The sequence below is a fragment of the Scheffersomyces xylosifermentans genome (assembly GCF_036884685.1).
Source record: "Scheffersomyces xylosifermentans strain CBS 12540 chromosome Unknown RJT20scaffold_1, whole genome shotgun sequence".
Lineage (NCBI taxonomy): Eukaryota > Fungi > Ascomycota > Pichiomycetes > Serinales > Debaryomycetaceae > Scheffersomyces > Scheffersomyces xylosifermentans.
In genome coordinates, this window is record NW_027042939.1 from 631,924 (window position 1) to 648,149 (window position 16,226).

General features: G+C 42.3%; 4 protein-coding genes across 4 annotated transcripts; 2 read left to right on the forward strand and 2 right to left on the reverse strand. All coding sequences in view use genetic code 12, as the record gives it.

Moving 5' to 3' along the window:
- The first annotated feature begins 538 nt into the window (after positions 1–538).
- FAS1 (tetrafunctional fatty acid synthase subunit) lies at positions 539–7,502 on the forward strand. The gene has a single exon (XM_064916046.1). It carries the CDS (start codon positions 971–973, stop codon positions 7,196–7,198), a length of 6,228 nt encoding a protein of 2,075 aa, XP_064776787.1. The 5' UTR covers positions 539–970; the 3' UTR covers positions 7,199–7,502.
- Positions 7,503–11,457, reverse strand: AFL1 (inositol polyphosphate kinase). The gene has a single exon (XM_064916047.1). It carries the CDS (start codon positions 11,381–11,383, stop codon positions 7,733–7,735), a length of 3,651 nt encoding a protein of 1,216 aa, XP_064776788.1. The 5' UTR covers positions 11,384–11,457; the 3' UTR covers positions 7,503–7,732.
- A 911-nt stretch (positions 11,458–12,368) lies between these two features.
- Positions 12,369–14,052, reverse strand: RJT20DRAFT_8461 (ribose phosphate diphosphokinase subunit). The gene has a single exon (XM_064921250.1). The coding sequence runs from the start codon at positions 13,898–13,900 to the stop codon at positions 12,623–12,625; it is 1,278 nt and encodes a 425-aa protein (XP_064776789.1). The 5' UTR covers positions 13,901–14,052; the 3' UTR covers positions 12,369–12,622.
- Positions 14,053–14,885: 833 nt separating this feature from the next.
- Positions 14,886–16,163, forward strand: RJT20DRAFT_8548 (uncharacterized protein). The gene has a single exon (XM_064921252.1). It carries the CDS (start codon positions 15,131–15,133, stop codon positions 16,001–16,003), a length of 873 nt encoding a protein of 290 aa, XP_064776790.1. The 5' UTR covers positions 14,886–15,130; the 3' UTR covers positions 16,004–16,163.
- Positions 16,164–16,226: the final 63 nt, after the last annotated feature.

A 16,226-nucleotide genomic window follows, 5' to 3' on the forward strand; every position in this document is an offset into this window, starting at 1 on the left:
AGGTTAAGGGAAAAAGAAACCAGAACACTTCAACCGTTACCGACACCATGCAGGCATCCCTCGCTGCTGGGACCGAGCCGCACTGCGTGCGGCGCTCTCCTCACAAAAATAATCGATGGCAGCCAACATTCCAACATTTCGGGAATTTCGCAGCTTTTGCAGCGGACTCAGGCGCTATCCAAATTTGCGAGAGAGTAGTAAGGACCGCTGAGGAAACCGTTGAACAACGAAACAAACGTCCCAGTAAAAAGCCTATTGCCGGCGTCGAATCACCAACAAAACACCAAATCCTTGTAAAGACAACTTCCACGATCATTTTCCATCTCTTATACCCGCCACTATCCCAACCCTACCCCTAAATCTCTCCCACCATCCGTGTTCTCTACTCCCTCGCTGTGTCCTCCTCTGATTTGGGTTTGTGTTCCCCTAACCCATCATTTTTCACAACATTTGGAACAACACATTTTTTCTGTGGGAAGACGGCGTATAATAAATTTAGTAACCGCCGGAGTTGCAAGATATATATATATATTGGAGGCAGACTGCAGAGTTTTTTTTAACTTGGATAGAAAGCTTCTCTCTTGGAACTGTAGAGTTAATCTGGAAACCAGTAGTTGTTGAATTGTGAGTGTATCACAGTCGTTATCTGCCGCAAGCCATATCGCTGAAACACCGTGTATTACCTTTGTCACTGTCGCTTCATCGCCCCAAACCGATTTCTTACATTGTTAACCGAGCCCGCTGTACCACCACCAAAAGCTCGTACCACAAGTTCGAATCCCACATTCCAGAAAATCCCAATTCACATAGAACATCCAGTTACTGTGATCGCTCCGAACGTACCACCATCGTGTCCGATCCTTTAACTCTAATATTTATAGAATAGACCGACTTTTTCACCCGCGTCGCTAATCCTCCAGTCTGATCCCATCGGCTTTCCACTGCATTCCACATCTACAACCCAATTGCCATGTCCACATCATCTCATCGTCCATTTTCGTTGATCCACGGCTCTATCGAGCTCACCTTTTTGGTGCCAAACCCTCTTTTCTTCAACTACTCTCAGTTGAGAGACCAGTTCAACAGAACTCTTCCTGAGCCAACCGAGGGTTTCGCTGGTGACGACGAGCCTGCATCGCCCGCTGAATTGTATGCCAAATTCCTTGGTTTCATTGCTTCCTTGGTTACTCCAAACCAACCAGGTCAATTCGATGAAATTTTGAAGCTCTCGCTTCACGACTTCAATTCTCGTTTCCTTAAGTCTAACAAGGAGAATATTCACTCTTTCGCTGTTGAAGTTCTCGGCGACGATGTATCGTTCCCTACTACCACTACCAAGGTCAAGGAGAACATCGTCAAAAACTATTACAAGGCCCTTGTCAACTCCAGTACCACTATCGATAAGGTCCAATCCAACCTTTTGCACCACTCCCGCAACGGCGATGCTAAGATCATGGCCATCTTCGGTGGTCAAGGTAACACCGACGATTACTTCGAGGAACTTAGAGATTTATATAAGCTCTACAAGGGTTTGATCCACGAGGATCTCATCCAGCCAATTGCTGCCAAGTTGGCTCAATTGGTTAAGCTGGACGCTTCCTTCGACAAGATTTATACTCAAGGTTTCAACATCTTGAGTTGGTTGTCCAACCCAGACTTGACTCCAGATCAAGATTACTTGTTATCCGTTCCAGTTTCCTGTCCAGTGATCTGTATCATTCAATTGTGTCATTACGCCATTACTTGTAAGGTTCTCGGCTTGACTCCTGGCGAGTTCAGAGACTACTTGGCTACTGGTGGTACTACTGGTCACTCCCAAGGTTTGGTCACATCTGTAGCTATTGCATCCTCTGACTCTTGGGAATCTTATTTGGAGAACTCTCTTAAAGCCATCTCCTTGTTATTCTTCATCGGATCTAGATGTCTTCAAAGCTACCCAAGAACCACCTTACCTCCAACAATGTTGCAAGACTCCCTTAACAACGGTGAAGGAAGACCTTCTCCTATGTTGTCTATCAGAGACTTGTCTATTGACCAAGTCGAGAAGTTCATTGAGCAGACTAACAAGCACTTGCCTAAAGAGAAGCACATTGCCATCTCCCTTATTAATGGTGCTAGAAACTTGGTTGTTTCTGGTCCTCCAGAGTCTCTTTACGGTTTGAACTTGACCTTGAGAAACAACAAGGCTCCAAATGGTTTAGATCAATCCAGAATTCCATTCTCTCAAAGAAAATTGAAGTTTTCTAACCGTTTCTTGCCTATTTTTGCCCCATTCCACTCTCAACTTTTGGAATCTGCTACAATTGCTATCCTCGAGGATGTTCAGGCCGAAGATCTTCAATTCCCTAAGAAGAATATTGCTATTCCAGTCTACGACACTTTCAACGGTGAGAACTTCCAAGATTTCAAGGAATCCTCCGAATCTATCACCGACAGGGTAGTCAAGTGTATTACTCAATTGAGAGTGAACTGGGAGGATGCGACTGCCGTTAACGCTACCCACATGATCGATTTTGGTCCAGGTGGTGTTTCTGGTGTAGGTATCTTGACCCACAGAAACAAGGAAGGTACTGGTTCCAGAATTATTATTGCTGGAGCTTTAGACATCAACCCAGTTGATGACGAATACGGATTCAAGCACGAAATCTTCCATGCTTCATCCTCCAAGTCCATCAAATGGGCTCCTAACTGGTTGGACGAGTTCAAGCCAACTTTGGTTAAGAACAAGGCTGGAAAGATCATTGTTAACACCAAATTCTCCCAATTATTGGGTAGAGCCCCATTGATGGTTCCAGGTATGACCCCAACTACTGTCAACCCAGATATCGTCGCCGCCACAATCAATGCCGGCTACCACATTGAGTTGGCTGGTGGTGGTTATTTCCATGCTGGTGGTATGGAAGCCGCCATTAACGAGATTATCTCTAAGATCGAACCTGGTTACGCTTTCGGTATTAACTTGATTTACGTTAACCCAAGAATGTTGCAATGGGGTGTTCCTTTGATCAAGGAGTTAAGAGAAAGAGGTTACCCAATTCAATCTCTTACCATCGGTGCCGGTGTCCCATCTCTTGAAGTCGCCACTGAATACATCGAAGAACTCGGATTGACTCACTTGGGTCTTAAGCCTGGTTCTATTGATGCCATCTCATCCGCCATCGCCATCGCTAAGGCTCATCCAAACTTCCCTATTGTCCTTCAATGGACTGGTGGTAGAGGTGGTGGTCACCACTCTTTCGAAGATTTCCATCAACCAGTTCTCCAAATGTACTCCAAGATCAGAAGATGTCCTAACATCGTTCTTGTTGCTGGTTCCGGTTTCGGATCTGATGAGGACACTTACCCATACTTGACTGGTTCTTGGTCTACTGACTTCAACTACCCACCAATGCCATTTGATGGTATCCTTTTGGGTTCTAGAGTTATGACCTCCAAGGAAGCCCACACTTCTTTGGCTGCAAAGAAGCTTATTGCTGAATGTACTGGTGCTCCAGACGGCAAGTGGGAACAAACCTACAAGAAGCCAACTGGTGGTATCATTACTGTTAGATCTGAAATGGGTGAGCCAATCCACAAGATTGCTACAAGAGGTGTTATGTTGTGGAAGGAACTTGATGACACTGTCTTCAACTTGCCAAAGAACAAGCTTATCGAGACCTTGAACAAAAAGAAGGACTACATCATCGAGAAGTTGAACAAGGACTTCCAAAAGCCATGGTTCGGTAAGAACTCCCAAGGTGTTTGCGACTTACAAGACATGACTTACCAGGAAGTTGCCAACAGACTCATTGAGTTGATGTACGTCAAGAAGTCTGAGAGATGGATTGATGTCTCCTTGAGAAACTTCTTTGGTGACTATTTGAGAAGAGTTGAAGAGAGATTTACTGCTATTTCTGGTACTGCTTCTTTGATCCAAAACTACGCTCAATTGTCGACCGGTCCACAAGCCTTCACTGACGAGTTTTTCACTCACTTCGAGGCTGCCAAGGATCAATTGATTTCCGAAGAGGACTGTGACTTCTTTTTAATGTGTGCCATGAGACCAACCCAGAAGCCTGCTCCATTCGTTCCAGTAATTGACGAACGTTTAGAACTTTTCTTCAAGAAGGATTCCTTGTGGCAATCCGAAGACTTAGAAGCTGTTGTTGACGAAGATGTCCAAAGAACTTGTATTTTACATGGACCTGTTGCTGCTCAATTTACCAGTGTCGTTAACGAGCCAATTGGAGAAATTTTGGATTCTATTCATGAGGGCCACATTGCTAGATTAATCAAGGACTCTTACAACGGCGATGCCTCTAAGATTCCAATTGTTGAGTACATTGGTGGCAGTCCAGCAGCAAAGTTTGACAGTTTAGAAAACGTTAAGATCACAAGAACTGCCGATAAGGTGACTTACGCTGTTACTGGATCTTCTCTTCCTGTGAAGGAAGACTGGTTGAAGCTTATAGCCGGCGAGAAATTGAACTGGTTGCAAGCTTTCATTTCTACCAACAGAATTGTTCAAGGCTCCAACCACGTTGCAAACTCTACTCACGACGTTTTGGCTCCAACCTCCTCCACTGTGGTTGAAATTTCTTATCCTAATGATTCCGCAAAGACAACTGTAGTTGTTTACGAATCCGTCAAGGGTGACAGTAAGCCAGTTGTTGAAATCAAGTTAATTAAGGAGAACACTATTCAATTATCTTTAATTGAGCACAGAAATGCCGACAACAAACCCATTGCTTTGCCATTCCTCTACACTTACAAGCCTAGCGATGGTTTTGCTCCAATCTTGGAAGTGATGGAAGGAAGAAACGATAGAATCAAGGAGTTCTACTGGAAGTTGTGGTACGGTGCAGACATTCCATACGAAAATGAAATCAATGTCGAAGAGGCTATTGAGGGTGACGAGATTACTATCACTGGCCAAGAGATAGCCGATTTTGCCCATGCCATTGGAAACAAGTGTGAAGCTTTTGTTACTCGTCCAGGTAAGGTAACCCTTGCTCCAATGGATTTTGCTATTGTTATTGGATGGAGAGCCATCATCAAGGCTATCTTCCCTAAGACCGTGGACGGTGACTTATTGAAATTGGTCCATCTTTCCAACGGTTACAAGATGATCCCAGGTGCTGCCCCATTGAAGAAGGATGATGTCGTCAGCTCCAAGGCCGAAATCAAGGCTGTCTTGAACCAGGCTTCTGGTAAGCTCGTTGAAGTCGTTGGCACCATCTACAGAGAAAACAAGCCGGTTATGGAGGTTACTTCTCAATTCTTGTACAGAGGTGATTACACCGATTACGAGAACTCATTCCAAAAGGTTACTGAGACTCCATTCCAGGTTGCTTTCAAGGCTCCTAAGGACTTGGCTATTTTGCGCTCAAAGGAATGGTTCCACTTGGAGAAGGACATTGAGCTCTTGAACCAAGTGTTAACTTTCAGATGTGAATCTACTTACAAATTCAAGTCAGCTGAGGTTTTCTCGTCTATCCAAACTACTGGTCAAGTATTCTTGGAGCTTCCTACTAAGGAAGTTATCCAGGTTGGTACTGTCGACTATGAAGCTGCTAAGTCTTATGGTAACCCAGTAATCGACTATTTGTCCAGAAATGGTAAGACCATCGAAGAAGCTGTTAAGTTCGAGAATGTCATTCCTATTTCTTCTGGTGAGGAATTGACTTCCAAGGCTCCAGGTACTAACGAGCCTTACGCTATTGTCTCCGGTGACTACAACCCAATTCACGTCTCTAGAGTTTTTGCTGCATATGCCAAATTGCCAGGAACTATCACCCATGGTATGTATTCTTCGGCTTCTATTAGATCTCTTGTCGAACAGTGGGCAGCCAACAACGTCGCCTCTAGAGTTAGAGCTTTCAGCTGTAGCTTTGTCGGAATGGTTTTACCAAATGACACCTTGCAAACCACTTTGGAGCATGTTGGTATGATTAACGGTCGTAAGATCATCAAGGTTGAAACAAAGAACGTTGAGACTGATCTTCCAGTCCTTATCGGTGAGGCCGAGATTGACCAGCCAATCACTACCTATGTGTTTACTGGTCAAGGTTCGCAAGAGCAAGGTATGGGAATGGACTTGTATAAGTCTTCCGAGGTAGCTCATGAGGTCTGGGATAAGGCCGATCGTCACTTCGTTGACAACTACGGTTTCTCTATCCTTGATATTGTCCAAAACAACCCTAACGAGTTGACAATCCATTTCGGTGGTGCTAGAGGAAGAGCTATCAGAGACAACTACATTGGTATGATGTTCGAGACCATAGGAGAAGATGGTGCTATCAAGTCCGAGAAGATCTTCAAGGACATTGACCACACCACCACTTCCTTCACCTTCGTATCCCCAACCGGTTTGTTATCTGCTACTCAATTCACTCAACCAGCTTTGACCTTAATGGAAAAGGCTGCCTACGAAGACATTAAGTCCAAGGGTTTGATTCCTTCTGATATTATGTTTGCTGGTCACTCTTTAGGTGAGTACTCTGCTTTGTCTTCATTGGCTAACGTCATGCCTATCGAATCTTTGGTTGACGTTGTCTTCTACAGAGGTATGACAATGCAAGTTGCTGTGCCAAGAGATGAACTCGGTCGTTCTAACTATGGTATGTGTGCTGTCAATCCATCTAGAGTCAGCCCAACATTTGATGATGCTGCTTTAAGATTCGTCGTCGATGAAGTATCTGACAAGACTACCTGGTTGTTGGAAATTGTCAACTACAACGTAGAGAACCAACAATACGTTACTGCTGGTGACTTGAGAGCCTTGGACACCTTGACCAATGTATTGAATGTCATCAAGTTGAACAAGATTGATATTGTCAAGTTGCAAGCTACCTTATCTATTGAAGAGGTGAAGGAGCACTTGAAAGAAATCATCTCCGAGGTCTCTGCCCAATCCGAGGCTAAGCCACAACCAATTGACTTGCAAAGAGGTTTTGCCGTTATCCCATTAAAGGGTATTTCTGTGCCATTCCACTCTTCATACTTGATGTCTGGTGTCAAGCCATTCCAGAGATTCTTGTGCAAGAAGATTCCAAAGTCATCTGTCAAGCCTAACGACTTGATTGGCAAATATATTCCTAACTTGACTGCCAAGCCATTCGAGATTACCAAGGAATATTTTGAGGAGGTTTATGAATTGACCAAGTCCGATAAGATAAAGGCTATTCTTGAAAACTGGGAAAACTACGAAAAGGCTTAAGCCTACCCAATTACACAGACTGTTAGCGTTGTTTCCGTGGTACGAAATAACTTTTGACAGTCTTCACCTGTTTATATTACTGGTTGTTTGCTTTCAAAATTCTGTTATGATTTTCTTTTTATTGGGACTTTAGTTACTAATCATCTACATTCAAATTATTGTTAGATACAGATGCAGATTATTCGCTCCCGAGGTTTCGGTACGTGGTACTACCGACTTCTAACTTAGAGCTGGTTATTAAATTTAGTGTTAGTGTTTAGATTAATTGAAGGATTATTTAATATATATTAATAATAAACTATATTTCAACTGTAACTTCATATAGCCATTCAATAACAGGACATGTATATCTATCTCTGCAGGTCAGTAACACAGTGATACATGCCTATTCATGGTGCTAATTGGGCTGCAAATATCGTCCTATTTCATGAAAGCCTCTTTGTTTCAACTGGACATAAATGAATTGCATTGGTCGAGGATGTATTTGTAATTTATATGTATTTCTATTAACAGCACAATAATTTAAGTAGCTATTTAAATGCCTGTAGCCAAAGGACTAGAGATATTCACGGGAGTAAATTTCTTCGGTAAAGATACTCTGGAGAATCTAGACTTCAATCTTTGAGTCACAAGATCCATATCCAAGTGTCTAGTCAAACTAATACGAGGAATACATCCAATGTAATGGTCATCATCCAATTGAACATCCAATGGATCTTGAGTGTGACAACCAGGAGATAACGATAATCTAATGGAATGCTTCTTGCCACTGGGGCTGCTTGCATCTCCAGATTCATACAACTCGAAGACGATCTGGGACAAGTAGTCCAATTCAGGCAATGAGTTTTTGGCGATCTTCATTGGGATCTGAGATCCATAGATAATGTTCAACAAAGTGTAGATGTGCGACTCCTTCGTGAAATAATGAACAACTGCTGCAGTATCATGTTTCTTCATATCTTGGATATCGGAAAGGACTTGTTTGGCCAATGGCAACGAGGTTAATAAACCAATATCTAACTTCTCCTCATCCTTAATACCATATTCCTGAGGACAGATGAAGTCAAACAAGACCTTAGATAAACGGTAAAGTTCCCTCAATCTAGCAAAAGTAGGATGGTCAAATGGGTTCTCACTAGCCTTTGATGAACTAGAAGACTTTTTACCATTAGTGCCATCTTCGCTGGTACTAGAAGAGTCTAAGACAGAGGAAGATGCTCCCTTCAAGACCCAACCCAAGGATCCAGCAGAAGCTGGGGTAGATGAAGAAGTGATATTTGCAAGGTTACTAGTCGAGTTCGATCCAGATCCAGTACCAGAGTTAATCCCGTTAGCACTGGTACTCTCAGGGATCTTGAAGTTGTTCATAGCCAAAATGTTGATAGGGTATTCACTAACCAAACCGGATGAGTTAACTGTTTCACCACATGTCAGGCTCAATCTTTCCATGAGCGCTTCATCATTAGGATCAAACGAGAATACCTTTTGCAAAAAGTGCCTGTTATGTAAAGCATCATACTTCATAGTATCATACAACTCAGAGATCTTGGATGGGTGGGTCTTCTCAACGCTGATGAATTCCTGGAAAAGCTTATCCCATCTTTCTTTGAAAAGGTTAGGGTCTTCACCACAACACCAGTTTGTCTGGAATTCATCCACATTCTTTGTTTCAAAGTTGTACTTCATGATCTGATGGTGGAAGTTCATCAATTCGCAAACACGCTTGATCACATCAAACGGTTGGGGCATCTTAGCTGGCCAAGTGAACTGTGGAGGAGCTTCAGCACCCTTACGAAGTAAAGGCTTCAACTTCTTCTTGACCTTATCCATGAGATCCTTAGCTGCATTGGAATCATCCAAGAGATCCTTTCTAATGATCAAGAAGTCTTCAGGCAAAGTCTCATGATCCCTGTCCAATCCTAGAAGAGCCATGGTTGACAAATGAGCACTAGCAATTACTCTTCTTTCAGAAGAAGTGTACACTTTGACGTCCTTTAAAGCATCTCTGTTTAAGAGCTTTATATTCTGTCTCAATTGTTCACCCATATCGCTAGCTTGATGCTTGGCAGAATGAGTAGGCTCTCCACCCCATTTCAAGATGAACTGAACCTTCTCGACTATTTCGGGGTTTTCACTGTTGAGGGCTGGCTTAAGCTGGATCTTAGTACCTGGGAAGTGAAGCTTCTTTTCTAAGGCGCCTCTCAATTGCTTTAACTTCTTCAAGTCTTCCAATTGCTTTTCTTCAGCAATCTTAACAGTTTCCAAAACCACCTGCAAATCAGGAACGGCTCTAATGATAACTTCTTCCTTATGACCTTTCAAAAGAGAGATAAAAAGAGGAGAGCGGAAAGAGTACTTGAACTTTTGCTTCGGAGTACGATCCGCATGCCTAATGACAGAGACCATACCTTTGAAAACCCACTTCTGTTGCTTTTCTTCAAATTGACTTTTGTGAAGTAACTTAGTAGAGATTGGAATTTGGGTTTTCAATAAATCGCGAGACTTCTTTGCTTCCACAAAGAGACTACGCAAGATACTGGAACAAGCATCGTAATACTCGTTGTTGTCCTTTACAAAAGAAAATCCATTGACGTCAATGACGTAGGATTTTCCATTGACCCTCAAGAGATCAAAACCACAAATGGTTTGCTTGAAAGTGGCACTGACATTTCTTGCCATAGTCTTCTCTTCCTCACTGAGATCAGTTATATATCTGATTTCTTTACCATGAGTATTACGTCTGACAATACCATCCACAACTGGAGATTTACGAGTCTCCGCATGACAGAATGTTGTACCAACGGTATATGCTTTAACATCTTCGAAGTTGTCTGTATCCATGAACTTTTCGTAGATGAATGAACCATCAGTTCTTGGCGAGGTGAGCTCTGGATCGAATTCTGAGGATTTATTTCCAATCTTACGGAACAATCTACGGCCACCTCCTCCTGTCGATTTTGGGTAGTATATGTAGACGTTGTGATCTTCTCCATCAACTGGCTTTTCCACAAACGGCTTTTTCATGACCTTGTCTCCGACTCTAAGGGTATCTTCGTCGACCATTTCCCATTCTGGTTCTGATTGATCACATAATTCGTCCAATTCAGTTTGGCTGATTCCAACCTCTAACAATTTCTCCTTTAAAAAGTCATCCAAATGAGGGCCTCCATCTCTGCTAATTTCCAAACGATCTGGGGTTGGAACCTTTGCGTGGTTTAATAGTTTCAAGACTAATCTACGATCCCAGAGAGCTTTTTGAAGGACCAAGTCATTGAGTGTGTATGGCTTTCTATAGTTAACATAGGCGATCGCTTTGTCTAATGGGAAACCAGATGAGAAGAAACTAATCAAAAAGTCACACGTTGGCCAATTTTCAATGGCTTCGTCCAAAATGACTTTATCACCAAAGATGATGGTTTCAAATTCACCGTTTTCTATCAAACGGTTAAGAATTTTTCTGCATGGCTTTGATAATACTTTGGCATCCATAGCACATACACCAATCTTACCTATTTTCGGTAATTTGGGACCCTCGAATTCCTTGTGAATAGAAAGGGATTTTCTTGAAGTGTTAGACGTGTTGGAAAGAGTTTTATCCAAAATATGATGTCCCTCCTGACTGAAAGGCGAATTGCTGGAACCTCCAATAGAGTTAGAACGGATTTTAAGGCTCTGGAGGTTGTCTGCTGTCAATTTTGGATCATTATCACTCAGGAAAGACCCAACGGTAGAACTGACATTAGAGTGAATTGGAGAGGATTCCTCGGCAGAAGTCTTAGGGGCAAAGCTCTCAAGCATTGGGGCAATAGAAGCAATGGCTTTCTCCGTGGCAGGCGAAGGAAGAGGTTGACCAGGAACAAGTGGGGTTGCTGTGGACTTCGACTCTTGGAATTGGCTAGGGTCGTTCAACAGTAATGGGGACATTGGTTGGCTGACCTTTAGCTGAACACTAGCAGGGAGATGTCTATTTGCGATGAGTGAACTTTGCGAAGTAAAATTGGCAGAATTCGATCTAGTGGTTGAAGCGGAGTTCACAGTCGAATCGGGGTTGCTTTCAGGTAAATTAGGAGACACTGAGCTTGAGATAGACTCCAATGCTGAGTTGATAGTGGCTGGTGTGTCACCTTCGAGGATTTCACTTCTTCCAGGCACTGGAATCGGTGAAGATTTGTTGGGAGACGCCATCTCGGATTCTATACTGATTCGATGATTCCACTAAGCAGTACCGACCAGTGCAACGCAGAACACGCTAAAGAGATTAGAAAACGTGTGATGAGTACTATTATTATTAGGAACGACAGACAGCTGGAAAATTGGCTTGTCGGTATGGAAGATGTCACGTGCCACAGCCTTTACTATCTGAAATTGATACGAAGGGTATTGGTGGGCGCAGGGTTACTGGAGATCAAGAGCCAGGAGTATGAGGCAGTCTACGGTGAAATTATTCACAAGTAGGGGCTGATTTTCACTGTGGGATGTATTTGACGGTGATATTTGCAAGTTTGACTGAGAATTTATTAAAAAATTGGTATGTTCTACTGACCCTCTTTAGTGAACTTCACTCTCTGTACTCATTGTAGTCCTTCTATGGATGTCCTGTGACTCTCTTACATGGAAGAAGACCTCATCTCAAAAGCTGTTCTATCGGGATACGTTGTGCTTGACACAAAAAATTGAGTTGGGAAGGAATATGCAGGAAAATGGTAACATTTAGACAGAGGAAAAGGGTTAGATTAGGTCACGTGATTATATTTGAAATTGTCTCTGATTTCTTGATACCACGATGGGTGCAAAATAAGGGAGAGGAGGAGGAGCAAGATGAACACGAGGAGCAAGGTGAAGACTAGATCGTAAGGGACAAGGATAGGAATTAGACAAGAAAGAGATAATTCAAATAGAGAGAATATAGACTTCATTGAATATTAGGTAGTGAATAAAATAAAACAGACGGTATTGATGAAGAAAGCTGGAGAATTAAGAATGAAAGGTATAATTAATCTACAAAGTTAGGCCCAGTTTCATCTACAAGATTCAGATTGAGATTTCTCTGATGGCCATTGAGTGCTTCCTATTACGAACAAATAGGAAACGTTCAATGATAAAAGAGTGTGCTAATGCAGTTAGTATTCCAACGCTCCGTTAGTCCAAGTGATCTCTATATTCTCAATAACCTTGCAGCCATCAAGGAGACCATGTCCTGCAACCCGGTGGTTGCATCGTTGGGTCCTACAGGTAAACCGTAGTAAGAAAAGTCTTTATCATCAATCAATGATGTGAAGTCTTTCCTTGACAAACAGCGTAAAGTGTGACCTAATATTCACGATAAATATCTCCATAAACTAGTTAAAATAGAAAGGAAGAAACAGGAATAGCTGCTTGTTTAGGGGGTTGTTTGGATTGAACTTTTGATAGTCCTCTATTTGTTTACTCGATGGCGGCCAATGAGTCAAACAAAACAGAAATAGACTCACCGAAATGGTCTCTTCTGATGCATTCAGCGAAGATTGGAGACACATCAATTACAGTCAACTTGCTCTTGTGCTTCTCGATTCTCTCTCTGCCGATTGGGTAAGTGTTGGTGACAACAACCTTGTCAATACACTTGGATTCAAAGAGGCTTTCCAAGCACTTGTCACTGAAAACACCGTGAGTACCTACGACGTAGACGGCCTTAGCACCACAATTCAATCTTAAGTGCTCAGCAGCGGCGATGAAGGAACTTGGTTTGTCGATCATATCGTCCAATATTATCGCCACTTTGTCTTTAACATCACCGACTAACGTGATTAATTTCTCTTGGTTCATAGAAGTTGGTTCATCTTCATCATCAGAACCGGCAGCATCATAAGATCCACCTAAAACGTCACTATCCAAAATAGAAGAACGCTCTAAATGGTCATTGGTAGATGCTTTAGTGGACGAGCCCTTCGCAGAGCCATTGGCTGGATAGTCATCATCAACAACATGTCCCTGCACAATTCTGGCTGTTTGAATCTCAGAAACAATGTTATCTTCTTCATCCTCGTCCTCGTCTCCTTCTGGAGTGGATTCTAACTTCTTCGTAGTAGACTTCTTTAAGGCCTTTTTCTTTGAGTAACCATCTTGGGTTCTGCGTCTATCAGTGTGGATCATGGCGAAGTTAATCTTTAACGAGTCAGCAAGTGCAGTGACTCTCTTAGTACCTCCTGGGTTCTTCGACACCATGACGGCGGTTTCCCAATCTGGGATATTGTGACGAATCCAACGAGCCAAGGTTGGAGCTCCGAACAAGTTATCGACAGGCTTGGTGAAGAAACCTTGCATTTGCGAAGCATGGAGATCCATGGACACAACATGGTCGGCACCAGCCATGACAAGAAGATTGGCCAACATTCTGGCTGTGATAGCACCTCTGTGCTTTTTCATCTTCGATTGTTTGGAATATGGAAATTGGGGGATCACAGCAGTGATCTTATTGGCAGAACCACCACGACAAGCAGATATAAGAATTAACAACTCCATAATGTGATCGTTGACTTCTGGGGATGCTGACTGGATGATGTAAACGTCCTCGTCACGAATCGACACCCCGATCTGGACCGAAGTCTCTCCGTTGGAGAACTTCTTCAACGTACAAGGAGCAGGTTCCACGCCCAATCTCTCGCAAACAAGCTTTCCGAGTTCTGGGTGAGACGAACCCACGAATATTTTACATTTACGCATGGCTACGGACGAGATGATGTTTGTAGACGTCAATGCGAAAAACCGGGATGAATGGTTGACTTTTGGATCGTATCAACCACTGAATCCTTGGAATATTCTTACAACCAGCAATGAATAGACACCGTGCAAGCAGACAATATCACCACCAATGGGGAATAAAAAGCGTATCCTGGAGTAAACAAAAGCCCAAGCAAACTAATACTGCGGTCCTGTTTCGGTAGCACTCACTTATCTGACAACCTAACAATCAAAACACAACTGAATACACCGTAAGACATCATAACCTTCTTCTTTACAACAGCGTTAAACCTCAGTAGCAGAGAAAATTTCTACTGACGAGATTTTCGCACTGGAGATGGGGGTGGTGTCTGCAGGAACATAGTTAAGCAGAAATGGTTCCCGTGGTAGAATAGAGAGAAGAGATGGGGAGAGGGAAGAGGAAGGACGGGGAGGGACGAGGTGGGACGATAATGTGGGGGATGGATTCTGGGGAGAGAGGAGTAAAATGGGAGAGATAGTGACCGTATGGGGCGGGATGGGGTTGGAATAACGCAATTGAGAAGAAAATCGGGGATTTTGCAGGAAAATGATTGGTCTATGCTGTGTTGGTATATATAGTCTCTTCAGTAGTATTGTGCTTTTGTTAGTACTGAAAAAAGAGTCTGTGATGAGGTTCGGTGAAAAAAATTTACGGGCCGGGGAGAGATGATTGAGAGAGAGAAAGAGAGAGACGTGGTAGCGCCGCAGAATAGTTAAGTGAGAAATGGAATTTGATGCAGAGGATGAGATGATGAGAGGATGATTATGATTATTGAGGTGAATATTGAGGTGATTATCGAAGAGATGGTGTTTAGGAAGGGAAGCTAATAAGAGAAGAACGTAGATACGACTAAACAAGGTAGAATTTAGTATATTGCTTAATACATATTTATTTATTATTTGAAAAAAATGTACTGATGTAAATACATTACTGAAGAATCGTTTTGTGATAGTGAATTGTAAAGAAAAAAAGTGCAGCATCTCAATTGAGCATTGATTTTATTTTAACAGATTTATTTGCATCCAATTGTTTGACCTCTTTCTAATTGGTAAATAACACCAGAGATAGATTATATAATTGCAGGTTCTTCTATTAGGCACCTACGACGACTAGAATAGTTTGTAATTTGTTTCGCTTCTCCCAAAACACAGCACAGCACAGCACAGCACAGCACAGCACAACCATTGTTCATGTCGGAATATATCGAACCCAAAGAAAAACCCAGGAAATTGCCAAACCTACCTGATGATTTCAGCAAGAGTCAAGAGTTTTGCCAGCTTATAGACAAATTGGACAGATTCAGATCAAATATAGCCTCCTCGGAGTTCTTTGCCGAATCAAAGAGAATAATACAGTTCCCTAAAACCGTAGAAGATACAGAATCAGACAACTCCAAAGGTATAACGACAATACGATGCTTGGCCCTAGGCTCACCAACGGAGAGTAGGAATGCATTATACCAATTGGCATATCTCATGGAGCTAGCAGCCTACCTTCTAATTGACCAGGTGTCGATATATGACCCTGTGTTCAACGAAAAGGACGTCTATCTCTTCGAGAAACACTTATCATACGTAGTTGAGGCTGAAAAACCTACGAATTTCAAAGACACCGAAACCCTTTACTTCCTACCACATGCCCCACTAGAGCTTACAGATATCTTGATTAAAGAAGAAAAGCCATTGTTTCTACTAAGTAATGATGTTGTTTCACACACAGACAGGTACACGAAACAGAAACTATTTGAAACATTTCCCGTCATTTCATACCTAGTACTGCTTAGTCAATCACCGAAGTATCCTGGAAGCAATGATAAAGTCGAAGATGAGGAAGAGTTCGTCGTTGTGCAACCAAAGAAGAATAACAGGAAAAACAAGAATCTATTCCATGAGCCAGTAATAGACTATAGTAAGTTAGATTGTTACTTCGATCAAGCTCAGGTAATGAAGTTCACCTCCAATTTCAGGAAGAATGATGATTGGGGCAACTCGTTTTCAGATTTGGCATTCCATGTACTTCACCAAAAGCTGCTTAAGAGCTTACATCCTGACATTCACAATTAAAAAGTTCTTGATATATTTTAGAGAAGAAGTAAAATACATAAATTGTCTAGTAATGTTACAGAGACTTCCGTCTCATCACTTTGCTTTGATGCCAAATTTTTCTGGCTTTCTTCGAAGAATGATTACACTTCAATCAACTGTCTGACTAAAGCATTCCGTTAAATCTCTAACGGGCTGATTCCATAGAACCGGTAATAGTTTCACATTTTGAGTAATAAATAAT